This window comes from Anarhichas minor, unplaced genomic scaffold (genome assembly GCF_050575085.1).
Source record: "Anarhichas minor isolate MPS153535 unplaced genomic scaffold, ASM5057508v1 ptg000035l, whole genome shotgun sequence".
Taxonomy (NCBI): Eukaryota; Metazoa; Chordata; class Actinopteri; order Perciformes; family Anarhichadidae; genus Anarhichas; species Anarhichas minor.
Genome location: NW_027466481.1, coordinates 927,532 through 946,020, shown reverse-complemented (window position 1 = coordinate 946,020; position 18,489 = coordinate 927,532). Strand labels below are relative to the sequence as shown.

The 18,489-nt window shown below is 43.9% G+C and overlaps 3 protein-coding genes and 1 long non-coding RNA gene across 4 annotated transcripts; all 4 read left to right on the top strand.

Annotated features, from left to right (window-relative positions):
- Window positions 1–172: 172 nt before the first annotated feature.
- On the top strand, window positions 173–3,123 carry rnf183 (ring finger protein 183). The gene is made up of 2 exons (XM_076106853.1): window positions 173–367; window positions 1,051–3,123. Exon 2 carries the CDS (start codon window positions 1,109–1,111, stop codon window positions 2,042–2,044), a length of 936 nt encoding a protein of 311 aa, XP_075962968.1. The 5' UTR covers window positions 173–367; window positions 1,051–1,108; the 3' UTR covers window positions 2,045–3,123.
- A 673-nt stretch (window positions 3,124–3,796) lies between these two features.
- On the top strand, window positions 3,797–5,296 carry LOC142965740 (uncharacterized). Its single transcript, XR_012957731.1, has 2 exons — window positions 3,797–4,905; window positions 5,004–5,296. It is a non-coding gene; the product is annotated as an uncharacterized LOC142965740 (long non-coding RNA).
- A 1,065-nt stretch (window positions 5,297–6,361) lies between these two features.
- mgat1a (alpha-1,3-mannosyl-glycoprotein 2-beta-N-acetylglucosaminyltransferase a) lies at window positions 6,362–9,481 on the top strand. The gene is made up of 3 exons (XM_076106798.1): window positions 6,362–6,708; window positions 7,102–8,029; window positions 8,230–9,481. The coding sequence occupies exons 2-3, from the start codon at window positions 7,397–7,399 to the stop codon at window positions 8,920–8,922; spliced, it is 1,326 nt and encodes a 441-aa protein (XP_075962913.1). The 5' UTR covers window positions 6,362–6,708; window positions 7,102–7,396; the 3' UTR covers window positions 8,923–9,481.
- A 404-nt stretch (window positions 9,482–9,885) lies between these two features.
- sh3bp5la (SH3-binding domain protein 5-like, a) lies at window positions 9,886–15,637 on the top strand. The gene is made up of 6 exons (XM_076106788.1): window positions 9,886–10,589; window positions 11,018–11,080; window positions 11,466–11,594; window positions 12,335–12,499; window positions 13,190–13,363; window positions 13,574–15,637. Exons 1-6 carry the CDS (start codon window positions 10,380–10,382, stop codon window positions 14,114–14,116), a joined length of 1,284 nt encoding a protein of 427 aa, XP_075962903.1. The 5' UTR covers window positions 9,886–10,379; the 3' UTR covers window positions 14,117–15,637.
- Window positions 15,638–18,489: the final 2,852 nt, after the last annotated feature.

Sequence of the window (18,489 nt, the reverse complement as noted above, 5' to 3'; positions counted from 1 at the left end):
GGCACGCATAAGATACCTGATTTTCTACAAATGCAACACACAGACACAATAACAAAAAAATACCTGGCTCACCTGAGCAGGTCCAACTGGTCTGACCAGAGAAGAGAAAAGGGGAGGAGGAAGAGGCAACGAGGAGGAGGAGGGTTCAGAGGAGGCAGTGCTGTGTTACAATTAGAAAACAAGATATGAGAGGAAAGAGACGAGAACTGCAGAGCGAACTAAAGACTTCCAGCGTGAAGCTTTAAGCTGCCTTTCTTTCCGTAATGAAGTTTGGTGCATGTTTCTACTGCACTGGTACACAAAAGGATTATTCTACTTGTGAGGTCATCTCTTGACGACGTGATCCGATATTCATCTACCTCAGCAGGTCAGTGTGTGTGTGTGTACAAGTCTAATAATTTACTTTCCTGTTCTTTGTCAAAAAAAAAGTTTTCTCTTTGTCGGCAAACTTATTTTAAAGCCCCTAAATCCTTAATAAACAGAAACTTACAACTAAACTTTAACTTGTTGCAAATGTCAAAATGCATTTTCCACAATTTGAAGGAAATCAGCTGCTAAAATGTTGACTGTGTGCCTCCTGCCGGGTAAAAACGTTTGAGTTAATGACTGACTTTGTGAGTTAGATGGGTATGATGTATGGTTTGCTACGACATTTCAAAACAATGAAACTGTGACCCACTAGTGTCATCTTTGGAGTAGTTTTAATTCACAAGTTTCAACCCACTAAGACCACCGGATATATTTACTCACGTGAAGAACTTCCAGTTCGGCAGTTCCCGTGTTTGCTGATGATTCTGTGAAAGCCTATTAAACAAATACAGCCACACATTATCAAGGCAAAAGCACCACATGCATGTTGAATAGATAAAATAAAATCAACAGACAGCATTTTAATACAATAGAGATGTTGGATAGCAAGAGATAAGGCATTTATTGCTTCATCATCATGAAACAGCAATGCAGGCTGTGCAGGTACATTCCTGCAGTCTGTTTCCTGCTCTGCTGGTTTCTGTGAGCCAATAAACTTATCAAAGCTTTAATATTCCTCAGCTCCTGTTGGGGAACCGTGAATCTGATTCCAGTCTATCTCTAACATCATCCCACCAGCATGAGCGATGACAGGGAGGGACGCAGGCCTGACGGCCACGGAGCCAGCCAGGCCCCCAACGTCAAACCCAAGCTCAGCCAGAAAGAGAGGAACAGCAAGGAGGACATGTCGAAGAAGGAGAAGCCTGCGAAAGTGAGGAGATCGAGGAGCACCAACGGGGCGGAAAGGGGCAGAGGGAGAGAACGAGACCGGCACCACGGAGAGAGGAGGCAGCGGGGGAGGAGTGAGGAGGCCCGGGGACGGGACAGGACAGAGGGAGAGAGCGCCAGGAGGAAGGTGAAGCCCCCTGAGGATGATGTGGAGGACACCGAGTGCGCTGTGTGTTTCTGCACCTACGATAACATCTTCAGGACCCCAAAGCTGCTGGCGTGCGGTCACACCTTCTGCCTGGAGTGCCTTGCTCGCATCAACGTGACCTCTCCCGAGCTCAAGACGCTGTGCTGCCCGGTGTGTCGCGAGATGACCGTGCTCCCCCACGGCCGGGACCTGCCCCGCCTGGGCAACAACCAGGACATCATAGGCAAGCTCCCACCAGACATGCAGAGGGCGCTGTCCATCCGATTCAAGCGCAGCAAGGGCAAACTGCTCCTGAAGAACCCCCCTCCAACTGGCCCGACAAAGTCTCTCATCCTGCCTAAAAAGAGCCAGGATGCTCCGGTGACAGCAGGGGGTGACCTCCACTTGAGTGCACTGCAGCAGGGAGTAGCCCCAACCACTGTGGTGGACGTAGGCAGGCCTCCGAGCAGGGTCAGAGGTCGCCTGCGCAGGCTGTTCCGCTCGGACCAGTGCTACTACGCCGTGGTGGCATCGATCATCACCATCACTGTGGCGCTCATGCTGGTGGGGATTCTGGCCTTTGTGATCGTGCCGAATTTGAACAGGCCTGGTAATGTGGGGAACCAAACGTCACAACGTCCCCCAGACTCCGGGGGCTAGAAACCGGAAAGGGGGAGGACAGGCTGTAGAGATATCACACAAAAGTTGTTGTGGTTTTCAGTGATCCTTTTGCCTCCTTGTGTGCTCTTGGTGAAGGAAAGGCTAAGCATATAGGGACACATTCCGTCCGGTTCACATGCAGTGAAGAAATGAAGGAAGGGCAGCAACATTCTTTAGACAGAGGACACACAGGCTCGATGTTGCACATATGGGCAATAAACTACAGCAAACCTGTATGGTTGTTTGTTGTTGTTTTTTTGCTCTTTCCTGAACATGTTTGTCGTTACTGTGAAAGCCAGACATACTGTATACGTGTAAAGGAACTGTCCACAATGATTAATCAGCTGCAAATGATGAAATGCACTAAACTCTGTGATGAAAGGACTTGTGTGTCTTTTGAGTGCATCAGGCTGATTTCAACAATCAGTTCAGGGTTTCTATAGACCAACTCCTTGTACATAGCCAAAGATGATTTATGTATTTATATATACGTATTTTCTCTTTTCACTCATAACAATGGTTTTTTTATTTCCCATTGTATCATTAAATAAAATATTTTTCTAGATTTTGAAAGGTCATTGCTCCGTATTTCCAAAACACATGATAAAAAGACAGTGGGGACTTCCTGTCCATTCTCCTGACACTTGTCCTATATTTAGTGAAAACTGATTTTTTTTTGCAAAATGCCTTTCAGGGAACCTGCATGTGTTCTTTAGACACCTGATAGCCACTGGTGGTGTAAATAAACCGGTGAACAGGGGGGCTTGAATTCAGAATTTTTACCCAGCCGCTCCTCTCTGTTGTTTGCCTGACAAACCTGTCTGACAGCATACGTTCATAGCATTTTACTGAGCTACTAAAGGGCGGCGGTTTGCAGTATTGACAGTGAGCCAATTAGGCTAATATGCCATCCAACTCTTTGGTGTGGGATGGCCAAAACATGTGGGAGGGTAAATCATGAAAGACCACGACAAACTGCAGGAATAACATAAGAGAAATAAGTTCAGTCATATGTTAAGACTTTCATGCAGCCTTTTATCTTATGTGCTACATCTGAGTGTTCAGTAGCCACCTTTAAACTTAAAGCCAAGTTAAAAATAACAGGATAAATGTTGGATAGTGATGCAGTATTTAGTATTTAAAACCAATAAAAAAATGACGACACATTTTATGCCACTTCATTTATCTGATGGTTACTTTGCAGATTAAGACTTTACATAAAAAGCTGAGGATGATGATCAGCCAAGAAGTGTTCAGATCATCTATCAGTAATGTACATTAATGTAAAATATACTCCATGACAATTAGAAATCCTGCATTTGTAATAGTATCAAAAGTACTCATTCTGCAGAAAAAATGGCCTGTGTGACTGAGCTATTACCATCCTTTTATTATTAACATTGAAGCATCACTGAATAAGCAGCGTGTTTTGTTGTAGCTTGTCAAGCTGCAGCTTGTTTTAACCGTATGTACAAAACAAGGTTGTGAAATGATTTGTGTTCTAAAAATGAAAATGATGCTCGATAAAGTTGTGTTGTATTTGTATTATATTTTCTTCTTTTTGTTGCCAAAATGAAACCAACTTATGTGGAACTACTAAGTAACATAATAGACATGAAACATGACATGCCACCGTTGCTATTTTTGTATTGTGGGTTACAAGCCACAAAAGGTACCAAATGTAAAATGTGAAAAGTTATCAGTAAATGTGAAGGGGAAAAAGTACACGTTTTCTTCTGAAATATAGTGGAGTAGAGGTACAATGTATATGGAGAAATTGAAATACTACCTACAAGTATCTCGAAACGCAGTAAAGCCTACTTGAGTTCATGTAATTACAATCCACCACTGTGATCAGTCTAGAAAATAGGTTGTATTGCACCTTTTGCTGATACTTCTCCACATGCAGGACTTTTACTGAGTGCTTTCTCCACCATTGCTTAAAGACACACCCACCTGAGCCCCCTCCCCGGACTATCGCGGCAAATATGGTCGGGTGCATTAGAGCAGAAAGGATCCCCCCCCCACCCCTCCTTACGCAAATTTACCTTTAGGCCTATACGTTATGTGACAGCTTGGATAGAGGTGGAACTTTAGAACACTTAAAGCAGACATGAAACAGAAGTCTGTTGTGGATATTATCGACCACCATGGCTTCCACTCCCTCCGCCTCTGCCTTGACGGCTGTTCTACGGTGTCGGGGGAATATCTTGACCAGAAATCCGCCGACCAAGCGGCCCTCCACCTCGGCCTACAACCTCGCGCTGACCGCCGGCTCGCCAGCTGAGCGCACCCGGTCATACCAGGCGTTAGCGTGGGAGGCTTTTCTGCAAGGAGACCGTGTTCTGGTGGGAAGAAGGCTGACTGTGGCGTATAAGTCGCCGAGGGTGGATGGCAAAACGTCTGGAGAAAAAGATTCTAGGGAAACTAATAAATTATGTCACCCAAAACTTTCGCAATCCGCATTGGACCCGCACTCAGCCGTGCACGGTGTCCAAAACGCGCTGGCACGTCAGCTGACACGCAGACCGACATCTAGCCTGCCTCGAATAGAGAAATGCTCTCAAATTAAACAAAAGATCAAATACGAGACATATGCTATCTGTAAAATAGTATTTAGTGAGAACACCGGTGAATTCACAGTTTTGAAAGTGTCCATAACGTCCCCATGTTTGCTAGAAAGTGCAGGACAAATACCGTCTATCGTGTTTACTGGCTGGTTAACGGCGAAGAGCACCTGCTTGTCTTTGGCTGCTCTGGTGTCAGAATGTATGTGTTTGAAGCTGGCGGTGTTGTGGAGGTCCAGCAGCAGCCCTCGTGACGCTCTACAGCATCAGACCACCAGAGACAAAGCCCTGCAGGTGAGCGTGATGAGACTTAATGTGGTACCTTTAAAATGAGAACTGTGTTACTATAGACCACGTGACATGGTTTTTTTTTTTTACACGTCATCTTTCAGGCAAATGGACAAACCCACAATCCCATTGACCTCACTTGCTCCAAGGACAACTCAGACTCTGGACAAATGATCCCGGAGGACAGACCTGACTGAGAGTCCAAGGCCGCAGCACCAAACATACACACTGTGATCTATCCTTATTTACTGACTTTTACAGGGCTTTCACAATGCACAAGGCACATTTGGACTTCAACCCAGTGAACTGAGAAAACAACAGGTTGTTTTAGAGCATTTCTCTGTCTTTTAGGGAAAGTAGGCAATACTGGAACAATAAAAACCTGAGAAACATGAAACACATGCATTGTACATTTTACTTAAAGTAGTATAGGTCTCCTGGTGGACAATTAAAATAATGGCAGTGGCCTACATTTATTGTTACGCATGTACGATTTGCACAAAAACTTATTTTACAAACATGGAATGGAGTGAAAGTAAAACATCTTACAAGACATACATATTAAAATCCAGTCTCAGTAAAACATGTATAAATGTGGAGGAATTACTGAAAGATTAACTCGTTTTCTTTCCACTTATAGAACTTATAAGCAGGGTATAAGTATTCAGATATTTTATAAGTAGCAGTACAACAATGAAAAAATGTGTTGCATTCAAAATCTTCTAAGGACTCATTATCTGCCTGTCATGATATTTTATGATATTATATATTATTTTATTAGCAGCGGTGGAATGCAAGTACATTTAACATTCAAGTACTGTGCTAAACAGTACAGTTTGGTGGCACTATACTTGAGTATTTAAATTGTATACTCCTTTATATTTTTACATATTGTACTTTTTACTCTACACGCCTATTTATTTGACAGATAGTCACTTTAATAAATAAGATCAGTATATGAAATATGACGCATTGTTATAATTGCTATTTGTAGAAAAGAAAATCAGTATTCTTCACCTCAGTACTTTTACTTGGGGTCCTAATACTTCTTCCACTTCTGAGGACTGGATTTGTATTACTGAATAAACGTGTAATACAACTTTTAATGTTGTAGTTGATTGAAGTTTAGCTAATTTTAACTAATTCAAATTGAGTTTAGTACTTGAAGTTACTAAGTTACTTTTCACCAACACCAGACATAAATATATATATATATATATATAATTTTTCAAGCAAAAAAAACCAGAATATAACAGTTAAAAAAACACTCAAGATAGTTTTTTTTCAAAATTATATATATATATATATATCAATATATATATATAATTTTTCTAAACTATCTGTAGGGTGTTTTTTTAACTGTCATATTCTGTTTTTTTTGCTTGTTATCAGGTAGAAGAAAATAAATATTTCTCCATTGAACAAAAAATTGCCCTTTTCCCCCTTATTCCCCCTTAATACATGTTTACAAAGACATCAGACGCTGTTGTTTACTAATTAGCTCTGCAGAGAGCCGCTCCTACGTCAAAGTGTTACGTAATTTCTCACTCAAGGTGACAGTTAGGGCGGGACTTCCCGTAACTGCTCGCTACCCAGGAAGTCGTCGTGTTACTTTTCCTCCTCCTCCTCCTCCTCCTCCTCTTCCAGGCTTGTGAGAAACTAGAGAAACCAAAGGGGTGCAAAGTTGGTTTTGTAGCCGAGAAACTAGCAGGGGGACCGTTTCACACCGGCTCCGAACCGTCCTCTCGGCTCCGGTCGTTCACCTTGTCAGCGAAGAACTGTGCAGAAGAAGAAGACACGCTCAAAGAGGTGAGGGCTAATTTCAGCACGCTCCTCCTCAAGCTACAGTACTTACAGTCTGTCGGGTCTAACCTGTCTGCCGATCACCTGAGAGGACAGCGAGCTAAACAAAAAATCTGTTTGTGGTTGTTTTTCAGTCTTCATAACAAACGGTTTGGCGTATTTAGCGAGGCAGCCACAGGTGATAAGAGAAAATCGATCAGAGACAGTTTGGTGATTCATCACTCCGGGTCACATGAAGCAACTTCTGACGAAATAGACATTTACATAAACTGATTTCCTGCTTTCAAACTCTTTTAAAACATTTTTTTTTTTTTAAACAATGTTGCCACTTTGTTGTCACTTTTATTGCAACCTTTTTGTTTTTTTTCTAAAAGTACATTGTGTTCTTATTTATTTCAGAAGGAAGAGGATATTGAAAGTTGGGGATCTGTCAGAATCGCAACTTTACTCCAAAGATGACTCCTGTCCTTCGTCATATTGCGTCCATCTTCGCCCTCATCGACACTGTTTTGTGTCATTATAACTTCGGTGACTTCGCAGTGAGCCAACAAAGTGTGGCTCCAGATCTCTGATTATGTGCTTGTGATGATACACGAGCTGCCCTCGTCATTTCCCATTCCTATTGTCTGTAACAAGGACGCCATCGTTCTACTCGGACCCCGTCCTCCTACTCCACCCTCCGAGTTTCTGGGCCATGCTCCGCAAGAAAGGCTCTCTCATTATTTGTGGCACGTTCCTGTTTATAACCTGGAACGCCATACTGGTGCTTCTGCTCTGGGGCAGACCCCCACCCGGCCAGCCGGGCGAGCCTGGCCGAGAGCAGAGAGAAGTGCCCGAAAGGCCCACTAATGATGTGGTGGGAGATGTGCTCCGAATGGCCGACACGTTCGAGGCAGAGCTTGAACTGCAGAAAAACATCCTGCTGCAGATCAAGAACCAGCAGTCTCTGTGGGAGCCGTCAAACAGAAACGGTCCAAAGGTTGTCGTCCCGGGTCAGCCTGTCATTCCCATCCTGGTAATCGCCTGTAACAGGGTCACGGTGAGGCGATGCTTGGACAAACTCCTGGAGCTCCGTCCTTCTGCGGAGCTTTTCCCAATCGTAGTGAGTCAGGACTGTGGGCACGCCGACACTGCCGAGGTGATCCGTTCCTATGGAAATCAAGTGATTCACCTGAAGCAGCCGGACTTGTCGGACGTCGCGGTGCGACCAGAACACAAGAAGTTTCAGGGTTACTACAAAATCTCCAGGCATTACCGCTGGGCTCTCAACCAGGTGTTCAAGACCCTCTCTCATTCCTCTGCTGTGATTGTGGAGGATGACCTCGAGGTAAACATCAAATTGCTCCATTTAATCATTTTCATATTGAATGTTACATCAGATTCAGAAGCCCAAGGTTGTATTTAACCTGCATCAATATAAAAACAATGCATATGCTCATATATTTGACAGCTTTGAAATTAAGTTAATTTAACTTGTTAACAGGGGTCACTGTAAACTGAAATTGAATTGTTCATCTCCTACTCTAGGTGGCGCCAGACTTCTTTGAGTACTTCCAAGCCTTGCTGCCACTCCTGAAATCGGACCCCAGCCTGTGGTGCGTGTCGGCCTGGAATGACAATGGCCGGGACGGGTACGTGGATCCAGGCAAGGCTGACCTGCTCTACAGGACAGACTTCTTTCCTGGTCTGGGGTGGATGCTCCTCCGGGAGCTGTGGGAGGAGCTGGAGCCCAAGTGGCCCGCTTCATTCTGGGACGACTGGATGCGTCAGCCGGAGCAGCGCCGCGACCGCGCCTGTATACGGCCAGAGATCTCACGAACTTTGACATTTGGCCGGAAAGGAGTGAGTCTGGGTCAGTTTTATGACAGGTACCTGCGATACATTAAACTAAACACCGAATTTGTGCCTTTCACCAAGTTAGACCTGAGTTACTTGAAGGAGGAGACGTACAGGGAACATTTTGAGAAGGATGTTTACAGTGCTCCCGTGGTTACATATGAAGATGTTAAGCAGCTGAAAGGAACTGGGCCCTTCCGCCTTCAATACACAAGAAAAGACAGTTTCAAAGTGCTGGCCAAAAACCTGGGGGTCATGGAGGACTTGAAGTCTGGAGTCCCGAGGACAGGATACAGAGGGGTTGTCAGTTTCATCTCAAGAGGACGCAGAATCTACTTGGCCCCTCCTCCAGGATGGACCAAGTATGATCCCACCTGGAGCTGATAATCCAGAAGAAAGTTTATGTGCTATATCTCTGAATGTCAGTGGGGGAAAAGCATTCCTGACCAAAGACTGACTGTCTTTGACTGAATGATATGTACTTTAGAATATTCTCTCTAATAATGCAGAATGGATTGTCTTTCTGGTGTTGGGGTTATTGCCAATGCTACTCAGGTCTTTTTCATTATCCTACAGCCTAAACTGTCTGTTAGACAAGACTGCTGCAAGATCTATTTTTATATTCTGCTAATTGTGCACATGACATTCATTTATGCATTCAATGCAATTACCTAGTTTGCCACTTTTGTGTTAATTATTTGCAAATTTCTGATGTTTATGTCTGGTGCAGATATGAAAATATAATCTGTGGTATGGTTGCTTATGGTGGTGGTGACAGGTCATAACTGAAGTATAATCCGTCATTTGATTCTCATTGTTTGTCTTCTATGAAAATCGGTTCTTCCTGCTAAATTAATGTAGTTGAATGATTTTCCAATGTAGTACAACTTGCAGGTTTTTTACCTGTTTGTATATTTTTGGAATTAAAAAAATACACAATTTTGCTTTTTTTTTGCTCAACTAATGTACACAATGCCAGCAATGTAAACCGGACACCTATTATTGTCATACATATAACTCAATTTACATAAAGTGCAAATTCAAAATATACACATGCCCAAAGTTTACAAAAGTTTACAAAGATACCAAATATGTGACACTGAAGTTTGGGGGAAATGCTTGATGCACAAGTCATTCAGGGTATTTTCATGTGACTAAATGATGGAGCCATTGGTTTGGATATTCTAGTGTATCAATGATATAACAATGAAGAGTATAGTTTAGTAATAATGAAAGACTTCTATGAAGATAGTGATGCCACACAGCAGTTTATAAATTAGATGTACACGCATACAGTATAACGGTTGGGGTTATGTCTGTCTACGGTAGCCGCCGTGGCCCAAACCTGTTGGCGCTTTCCGTTTCCAAACTGATGCGCCTCAGTTTACTTCATTTGTAATGATGATGTGAGACCGAAACTGCTAGCTAGCTAGCCTAGCTAAAGTAATGAGGAACCGGTAAGAGATGGAGGAAAATACACATGTGATGGGGGGACATACTGACGGGCCTTTTACTGTTAATAATAGCTATTTATTCTCACCTGTTTGCTGTAGTTAAAGTAACCGTTTAATGGCGGCGTTAGCCTGTTAGCGTACACGGCTGCAGGCTAGGCTAGCTGTGCAGTGGGTTCGTGTTTCGATGTGATTTGATATGGCACGCTGCAAACGCGACAACACTCGCCTACTCTGGAAGCATTTCCTCCTTTATCCCTGTTGAATAACACAACCAAGCTTTTAGCAGGACCCGGGCTTTTTTTAGGTTTAATTAGCCATCACGTCTGCTGGCAGAAGCAACCTTTACAGCTAACGCCTCTTACTAGCGAAACTGTGTGTGGCACTGGAATGGAGCCAGGCGACTTGCGTGAGAGCCCCGCCGGCTCCGGGGAGTCTGATGCGGGGGACTGGAGGGAGGTTACTCCCGGTGGGGACGAGGAGGTCAAAACTGCCGAAACTAATGGGACAACACCAGAGACGGCGCTCAGGGACACCTGCGAGGAAGGTGATAAACAATTACACAGCCCCTACGAGGAGGAACTGGACCCCAGAATCCAGGTATGACAACTACTGTTACTGGTCTTCTAACCTCCATTAAGTTAGATGGACACATTAATCAGCCAGGGTGTAGTTATGTTAACGGGTCTAGATTGGGTAATACTGCAATCATTTGGGGTTAAGCTTAATTGAGAGGTTGCCAACGTAATGTGTCTAATATATGTATAATTCGTTCTAATCCGGTAGTCAGATCAAAAGTGATTATCATTCACCGACATGCCGACGTACATTTCACACCAGCTCCAGTTCGTGCAGCCTGTGCATTACCATTGCACTCAAACCACTCCAGAGTTATTGCATTTAACTGTAATGATTATACATGAGATATTTGAAGCTAATTTCACTCAGTCTCTGTGTGTTAGAAGATTATACAATGTATGTTTGTCTAGTTGTTGATAAGGGCCTAAAGCAGTTTTTCCCCCCCACAGGAAGAGTTGGAGCATCTCAATGAAGCCAGTGCAGAAATCAACAGACTGGAGCTGCAGTTGGATGTAAGTTAAAAAAAAAAAAAAACACTCTGTTTAGTCTTCCTACACATAACTGAAGAATATGGAAAACAGATTGCATAAAATCACTTTGATTTTGACAAAACAAAACTCCTGAGAAATGTGAAAAGAACACTGACTAACACCCTAGGAATTGCTTGCTCTCTCTGTTGAATATTTTATTAGCTTTCCCAGACTGTCCTCATCAATATGATAATTTTTGTTTTCAATTTCTCTAAGCATTACGTCTGGAAAAAGTCACAACTCTTAAAAGGGAAAAATGTTCTGGTACCGATAGTTCGACACTCGAGTGACTCGTTTGCTCACTTGCAGCCACTCGCCTCCCATTACATTACAGTTAAATCTAATCTTTCATACATTTACCGTCCAGGATGCCAGAACAGGCTACCGGAAGATCCTCACAGAGTCTGCCAGGAAGCTCAATGCTCAGAGCTCTCAGCTCGGTGGCTGCATTGAGAAAGCAAGACCCTACTATGAAGCTCGTCGCCTTGCGAAAGAGGTACACAACAAATGATTATGTGTGCTCTGTCTAAATGTGTCCCATGTGTTTAAAATGCTGACCTCAGTATAAACAAGGTGTTCTGAAGTGCCCTTAGACTGAGCACTTATTCCCTGTCAGATCCAGGAGTGTAGTCAAAATGGGATCTGATCGTTCAGACAGCATTTGAAGGTGGTCAGGGGCGCATTTGTCCACATACGTAGTGTAGTGTTACTGCATTCCTGACCGCACTGAAGGAGTGTTCCTAGTTGTTTATAGATTTGTACACACTGTTCTTTACCTACGTCAGACAATGTAGACAAGATTTTGAGGGTCACATCTTCTTTATTTTGCAGCAATTTCAGTTTTCAACTCCTACAAGTTAATCTGAGCAGCAAAGAGAGCTCTGATCACAGCCAGTCATTCATTGTGAGCTGCGGTCTATCTTAATTGGATGTAGCCCTGCACACAATCTGGATACCGGATACTTTTTGTTTTGTTCCTGCAGGAGCACTATGTGCGTGACGGTCTTTATTAACAGTTAAATATATACATTTATATAAAAGGCAATTGATTATTTTCATTTACTTACCTGTTTCTACATTTATTGGCCTTATGGACTTACCTTTATTAAACTTTTAAATCAAAAACTTTGATTTACAAATACAGTTTGGCTTGTTAATCGTCTTACAGAGCAGGGTGTGGCGTCCTTGTCTTATTCCACTTCTGCAGGCTGTAAACATTTAGTCTGCTCTCTATAGGCACAACAGGAGACCCAGAAGGCAGCTTTGAGCTATGAGAGAGCAGTCTCTATGCACACAGCTGCCAGGGAGATGGTCTATGTGGCAGAGCAGGGTCTGATGGCTGATGGCAAGAACACCCTGGATCCCACCTGGCAGGAGATGCTCAACCATGCTACCTCCAAGGTAACAAAGAGGAGGAGGGACACTTGCTATACACACACAGACACATGTACAGTAGGTACAGGATGGTTCTGGTGTCTCAGAAGATAAACACTTCCTGGAAAGTACAGAGAACAAAAAAATCATCTAAAACACGGTGGATAGTAAGGGTGTAACGATACATTGATCTGGATCTTTAAATCGAATCCATGATCAACTATCCAAAGTCATCAGTGCAAAGTGGAAACATTGATACTCATTATCGTCGTTAAGATACGCCTTTATTTTGAAATTCCCATGGCACACCTGTGTCACCATTTCAGTCCAAACGCATCCGTTTCCCACAGAGCCCACTAATAACATTGTCTAATCATATTTGAGATGTTTTTTGTGAGTTGATATGAATTGTGGTGACTCTTGATTTACACCCCTAGTAGATAGTGACATAGGAATACTACAAGAGGCTTAATCAGTGTAAGTCCATGCCTTGTTTTTTATTGAGCATTTTTAAATGTAGAGTCTTGTTTAAAGAATAATCCACTGATTTATCGTTGTACCCTATACCACTGTCAGAAAGTTAAATAACGATCAAACTTCCGTGGTGTTAATAATTGAATAAAGAGAGAGATGGATGTCTTGTACTCATGAACACACAGGCTTCGGATTGGTGTGTGTGTGTGGTGTTAACATCCTGCTCCTGCGTGTCCCTCGCAGGTGAACGAAGCCGAGGAGGAGCGACTTCGCAGTGAAAGGGAGCACATGCGCGTCACACACGCCTGTCAGGAGGCCGAGGCTCGGGTTCAGATGCTGCAAAAGTCCCTCAAAAGAGTCATTGTGAAATCCAAACCCTACTTCGAGCTCAAGGCCCAGTTCAACCACATTCTGGAGGTAATGCCGACTCAAGGAGTTTGTGAAACCGCAAGATGCTCTGTGCATTGTACTCTGTCACTCCCAGTTTCCCATCCTCTCAAGAAAAATGCAGTCATTTAGTTGTGTTGTAAATGTGCTGCAGGTCACTGGTAGGTAATCCACCTGTTTGGCATAAAATCAATGTTGAAATTGATGATGAAAGTTGCTGTGCCCTCTGTGTGACTCCAGGAGAACAAGGCCATAGTGCTGCAGCTGGAACAGCACGTAGCCAAAGTGAAGACCCGCTACTCCATCGCCTTACGAAACCTGGAGAAAATCAGTGAGCAGATTCACGCTCAGAGGGGGAGGGGCCCGGCAGAGGGAGGGCGCACCACTCTCTGCGGTGGGCGGAGCCCCCCCGTTGGAGCCGAGTCCGACATCAGAGTTCAGAAAGAAGGCGGAGCCTGCGGCGGTGGTGCGACGGGGCAGGGTCGGGTGGACGCAGCCATCGACCTGGAGAAATACAAGGAGAATGAGAAGGAGAGGGAGAGGGAGCGGGCGGGGTCGGATTCCCTTTCGGTCTTCAGCCTGCAGACCATCGCTTCCGACTTGGAGAAATATGACTCCATTGAGCACCTCGGGAACCTCAGCGATGTCGGGAGCGTAACTGGGGATGAGGGCGAGAAAGAGAGAGGCGGAGTGATGGATAGAAGAGACAAGCTGGCTGAAGCAACCGCCAAAGAGCGCCAGCAGCAGTTCTACAAGCAGCATCACCGAAGCTTCAGTTTGTGAGGCTGTCATAGATATAAACATGCTATAAACACTGCAGAAGCAAAGTGAGTTATCAAAATAAACTACCAATTAGGGTAAGCATCCCGAACACATAGGTACCAACCAAAGTATAAGTCAGTGAATAGCTGTAAAACTGGATTGCTGCAGTTGTAGGTGTACGATATGAGTTGATGGTGTAAATAAGCACACGTATGTTGACTGACAATACATTATTCTAACGCTGACACTGATCAATAGTTAATATTCCTGCCTGGTTACAACACTACTGGAAGCTAAAGAGCTTTCAACACTCCAGGACAAGTATACTGTATATTGAGGGATTCTGGGTAGAATTTGTTCCTTGAGCATGAAGGAACAGCGAAGAATGATCAAAAGACAACATTGATCTAACGTGGTGAGACTAGTGAAAACAAAACCCTCCATTGTTTCCCCTCCCAGTCGTGTCGAGTCTTATCAGCGATTGCTTCAAGGTAGGGCTGGGTTGCAGGGTCTCTCCATAGACACTCGTATCCACCCTCATCAAGTTAGTGTGCAAGGAAAAATGACAAAAGCGATTCTCTGTCAGCGCAGGGTGAAAGCATGTTTGAAATCACATTTCATATATTTATTTCCAGTAACATGCTGCAAGCAGTGTTTTGGTCATTTTAGCACGAGAGAATGCGTTTATTGAAAGTTCCTGAAATGAATGGAGTCTGAAGATGATAATGAGTCCTTCCACTCAGACAGCATGCGCTCCTTGTTCGCTATCTAAACAGACACTTATGACATGTATTCAGGGCTCTATGCTGAAAGTAAAACTGAAACCATTAAAGCTAAGACGATGAAGCTGCAGCCATGTTTTCTTTTTAATGTCGTATGGCGCAAAAACCTTTCCCCAACTTTGCGTTATTCGGATATTGTTTACATGTGTACGAGTGGATTTCTTCGGCAGCAAATGCATTTCCTCTTTTGTTTGCCTTTTTAAAAACAGTTTGCCCGTGTTGTGATTTGAAGTGTGCCTTGATACAGAACAAGTAACACATTTAGCATGAGTGGCACTTTGCTGTAATCTCATCTGTAGTTGTGTTTAGAACCATTTCATTCATTTGTGTGTCTGCGCCCTTTTTATGATTTTTGGAACGCTAATAATCTAAGTCACCCAGGCGCCGAATCCTTGAAGACTTGAAGAGTTCTGATTTCTGTATTTTCTTTTTATGATACTGTACTTTGATTTGCTGAGTGTGAGACGCGAAACGACGAAGTCAAGATATGACTTGTAAATGTATGTAATTATTACAAAGCTGGAAAATACAGCTACATGTGTTAATGGACGTGAATGTTGGTTGTACATATGTTTTCTGGATGCTCACAGTTTGTCATGTGTATTTAAATCATCGTTGCAGTTAATCTGAGAAAACCTCACCTTTACTTCTGTCTTAACAATTAGTCTTCACCCTATTAATGGCATTTGTGATTTAGTCAGAATGTCACTTTCCAATTTATGCATTGTCATATCTATAATCAATAAACCAAATCATACTTCTTGGGCTTGCGAGGTTCTCATATTGTCCTATTTAACTGATCTCTTGTAGGGCTTATTGTAGAATTACATGCGGAGCGGCAGGTTAGGATGTGAGTTCCTGTTTGATGCAGGAAGAGGGATGGTGAGAGACAGAGGGAGAGGTTACGTCTTCCCCAGCCTTCCTTCAATTATTCAGCAGAAATATAAATATGAAGCAGGATCTCAGAATAGATGGCAGAAGAGGAGCAGAGGATGGTGGGAAAGACAAATGTGGGGGGAATGAAAGAGGCGATGCGCTTTGACTTCATAGATGACCAGTGTTGTAGAAATGACTGCTGCTTCGTCGACTTAACTCCAAAGAGCTTTGGAGCAAAAAAAAAGGCTTAACAATGTAGTGAGTGTTAATACCACAGCGCCATATCTGCACCTCCATCCATGTCTAGTCCTCCTACCGTGATATGATTATTAACGGTGGGATGAATCCACAAGCTTATCATAAACCCAAAGCCCCCTCCTAAGATTCATTCTGATATTTCACTGTCGTGGGCCCAGACCTTAGCGCGTTTCATCTTGGGAAGAGAGGGACTGTTACGCACGGTGCGTCTCCATCATGACGTCGTGTATTAGCTCAAGATTGTAGGAGAGGAGAGAGAAAAAAAAAAAGGAGGGAGGGGAGTGTGGTGAATCGGTGTTTCGTCGTTTTATGGGGATGCGTTTGTATATAGTGCATGTATTTTGTTTTGTATGGATTTTTCTCGTTTCTTACTTTTTGCCATGCGTAACTGCAATACATGAAGAAAGATAAACCCGGGATGAGATACGGTTTTGTTTTTGTAACGTTCTGTTTACGAACGGAGCAGCTTGCACATTTATAGCCATACTAATATAGCCATAATTATCGTTGTAGAGATGCATCTTTTTACCAAATAATCCGACATTGGGCTTTCCCTGGCGGATCCACCCCGGAGGACGCACTGCTACCTTGACTGAGCGCATCGAAACTAATAGTAAGTACACATGCTACGGCTTCGCTTCAGGCGGCTAGACAGATGCTACTATTACTGTAGGTCGCAATATGAGACTACGTGTATTCAGAAAATGCCCCATTTGCCATGCAGGATGATCTAGACAGATGTCATAGTCGGTCTTCAATTTGTATGCAAAGGTAATTGTTTTTTCAACGGTTCACAGGCCAGATTTGTTTTGAGTACCTTCTCGCAAGAATCCTCTCTGCGTTAACGTTTTGGTGCTCTAAGAGGAGAGGATGACAGGGGGAGATTTTTGCACCTTTTTAAATTTATAATTTTTGTAACAAACGTAGCCGGTTTAAAGACACGATCATTTATTCAAGACGCCACTTTTGAGATCCACTCCTATGAGGACTGCACGGGCTTGTTAGTATGGTCGGCCTTCCTCTACAGGCCATCACGGATTCCCTTGTCAACAGCCGACAAGTAACTATACCGGCAGCATACGGTTGGTGGCACCCTTACTGTGACCCTCACGTCTCAATAGTTCATGCTCAGCCACGCACAAAACACAGCATCACGAGTATGTGCGTGTGTACTCCGTGTGGATCTGCTCAGAGCTTATAAAAAAAGAAAACTGCTTCTCTGCATGAATCTGTCTTTGGGTGCTGAAATGGACCGGATCGTCCCTGTTCCATTGCAGCTTCCGGCATTATAAACACACACGGAAGTAGGCAGTGCCTGTGCAACATTAGAGCTGGATGTGGATGATGGGCTGTAGGTGTTTTTTTGTTGCAACGCGGTGTTTCGCGGGGCTGCAGTGTTTTGGAGCAGTGAAGGCGCTGTCCGTGGTGCTGAAGTCTTAATTGCATTTAAAGCTTGAGGCTCGTCGACTGCCCCCCCCCCCCCCCCCCCCCTCCCCCCCCCCCCCCCCCCGTCTGCTCAGTCCCGCTGCAGCCACGTCGCCGTTGGAGTTAGCTGGCTTTATGCTGGATAGGCTGCTTCATCCGTGCTACACTCACTCGCATATTTTGCTTTTATCTGGCTCAGTGTGTGATCGCTGATATTAATGACTCCATGCTGGGCTGTCCTTCCACCCCCCCTCCTCCCCCCCTTTTCTCTTTACTGCCTCCCCTCCATCCCTCACAGGACAAAAGCCCACACTGTAAACTGCCAACACACGCACGGATAATACACAATCTCCGGTGGTGTCTACCTCCTGCATGCGTCTTGTCAGTGAACTCTAAAAATAAACTGGATAATGCTAATGAAGTATCCAGCAGAGTTTGTCTGTCTTCCACAAGCAAGCCTCGCTGCCATCTGTCTCCCTCACTGTGGTGCTTTGCTTTGTTATGCCCCCCTACCCACACACACACTTCACCACACACACACCCTCCACCCTCTTGCTGCCTTGTTGAGTGTGAGAGTGCATGGATGTGTTTATATGTTTGCTCATAAAGCAACATTTATTATTCAAAACTGCAAAATGAGCAGCTATAGTGTGTTTATCATTGATACAGTTGTGCCGTGTGTGTTCCCCTGCCTGCCAGCGCTCCAGGCGCTGTGGCTCACGGGACTCGAGGGTCTTTTGACTTTTTGCTAGTTAGCGTATCACACTCATTCTGTACTCATGAAATCTGCACGTCAGGCAGCAAGTGTGGTGACCAAGTGGCCTGCCATTTAGCCATCTTTGTAAAGCAAACAGAGTCATTGAGTTTGGTTTTTGCTGGGAGGATATGTTCACTTTGTTATTTGTTGATTTTACAGATACTGTTTGTTGATTTGATTGTAAAATCAGAGGAACTCCTCTGTTTACAGATCTTGGGGAGCACTACTGCATATGTACAAAAAACTGCATAATGCCTTTTGAGCTGTGTGAAGAAGATAAATTACCTCAAGTGATG

What these genes read in the sequence shown, in the direction of transcription:
- rnf183 (XM_076106853.1), top strand. Translation starts at nt 1,109, where the DNA reads ATGAGCGATGACAGGGAGGGACGCAGGCCTGACGGCCACGGAGCCAGC.
- mgat1a (XM_076106798.1), top strand. Translation starts at nt 7,397, where the DNA reads ATGCTCCGCAAGAAAGGCTCTCTCATTATTTGTGGCACGTTCCTGTTT. An exon ending in TTGTGGAGGATGACCTCGAG is followed by an intron (nt 8,030 to 8,229) that starts GTAAACATCAAA and finishes CTCCTACTCTAG; the next exon opens with GTGGCGCCAGACTTCTTTGA.
- sh3bp5la (XM_076106788.1), top strand. Translation starts at nt 10,380, where the DNA reads ATGGAGCCAGGCGACTTGCGTGAGAGCCCCGCCGGCTCCGGGGAGTCT. An exon ending in CTCGTCGCCTTGCGAAAGAG is followed by an intron (nt 11,595 to 12,334) that starts GTACACAACAAA and finishes TGCTCTCTATAG; the next exon opens with GCACAACAGGAGACCCAGAA. An exon ending in TCAACCATGCTACCTCCAAG is followed by an intron (nt 12,500 to 13,189) that starts GTAACAAAGAGG and finishes TGTCCCTCGCAG; the next exon opens with GTGAACGAAGCCGAGGAGGA.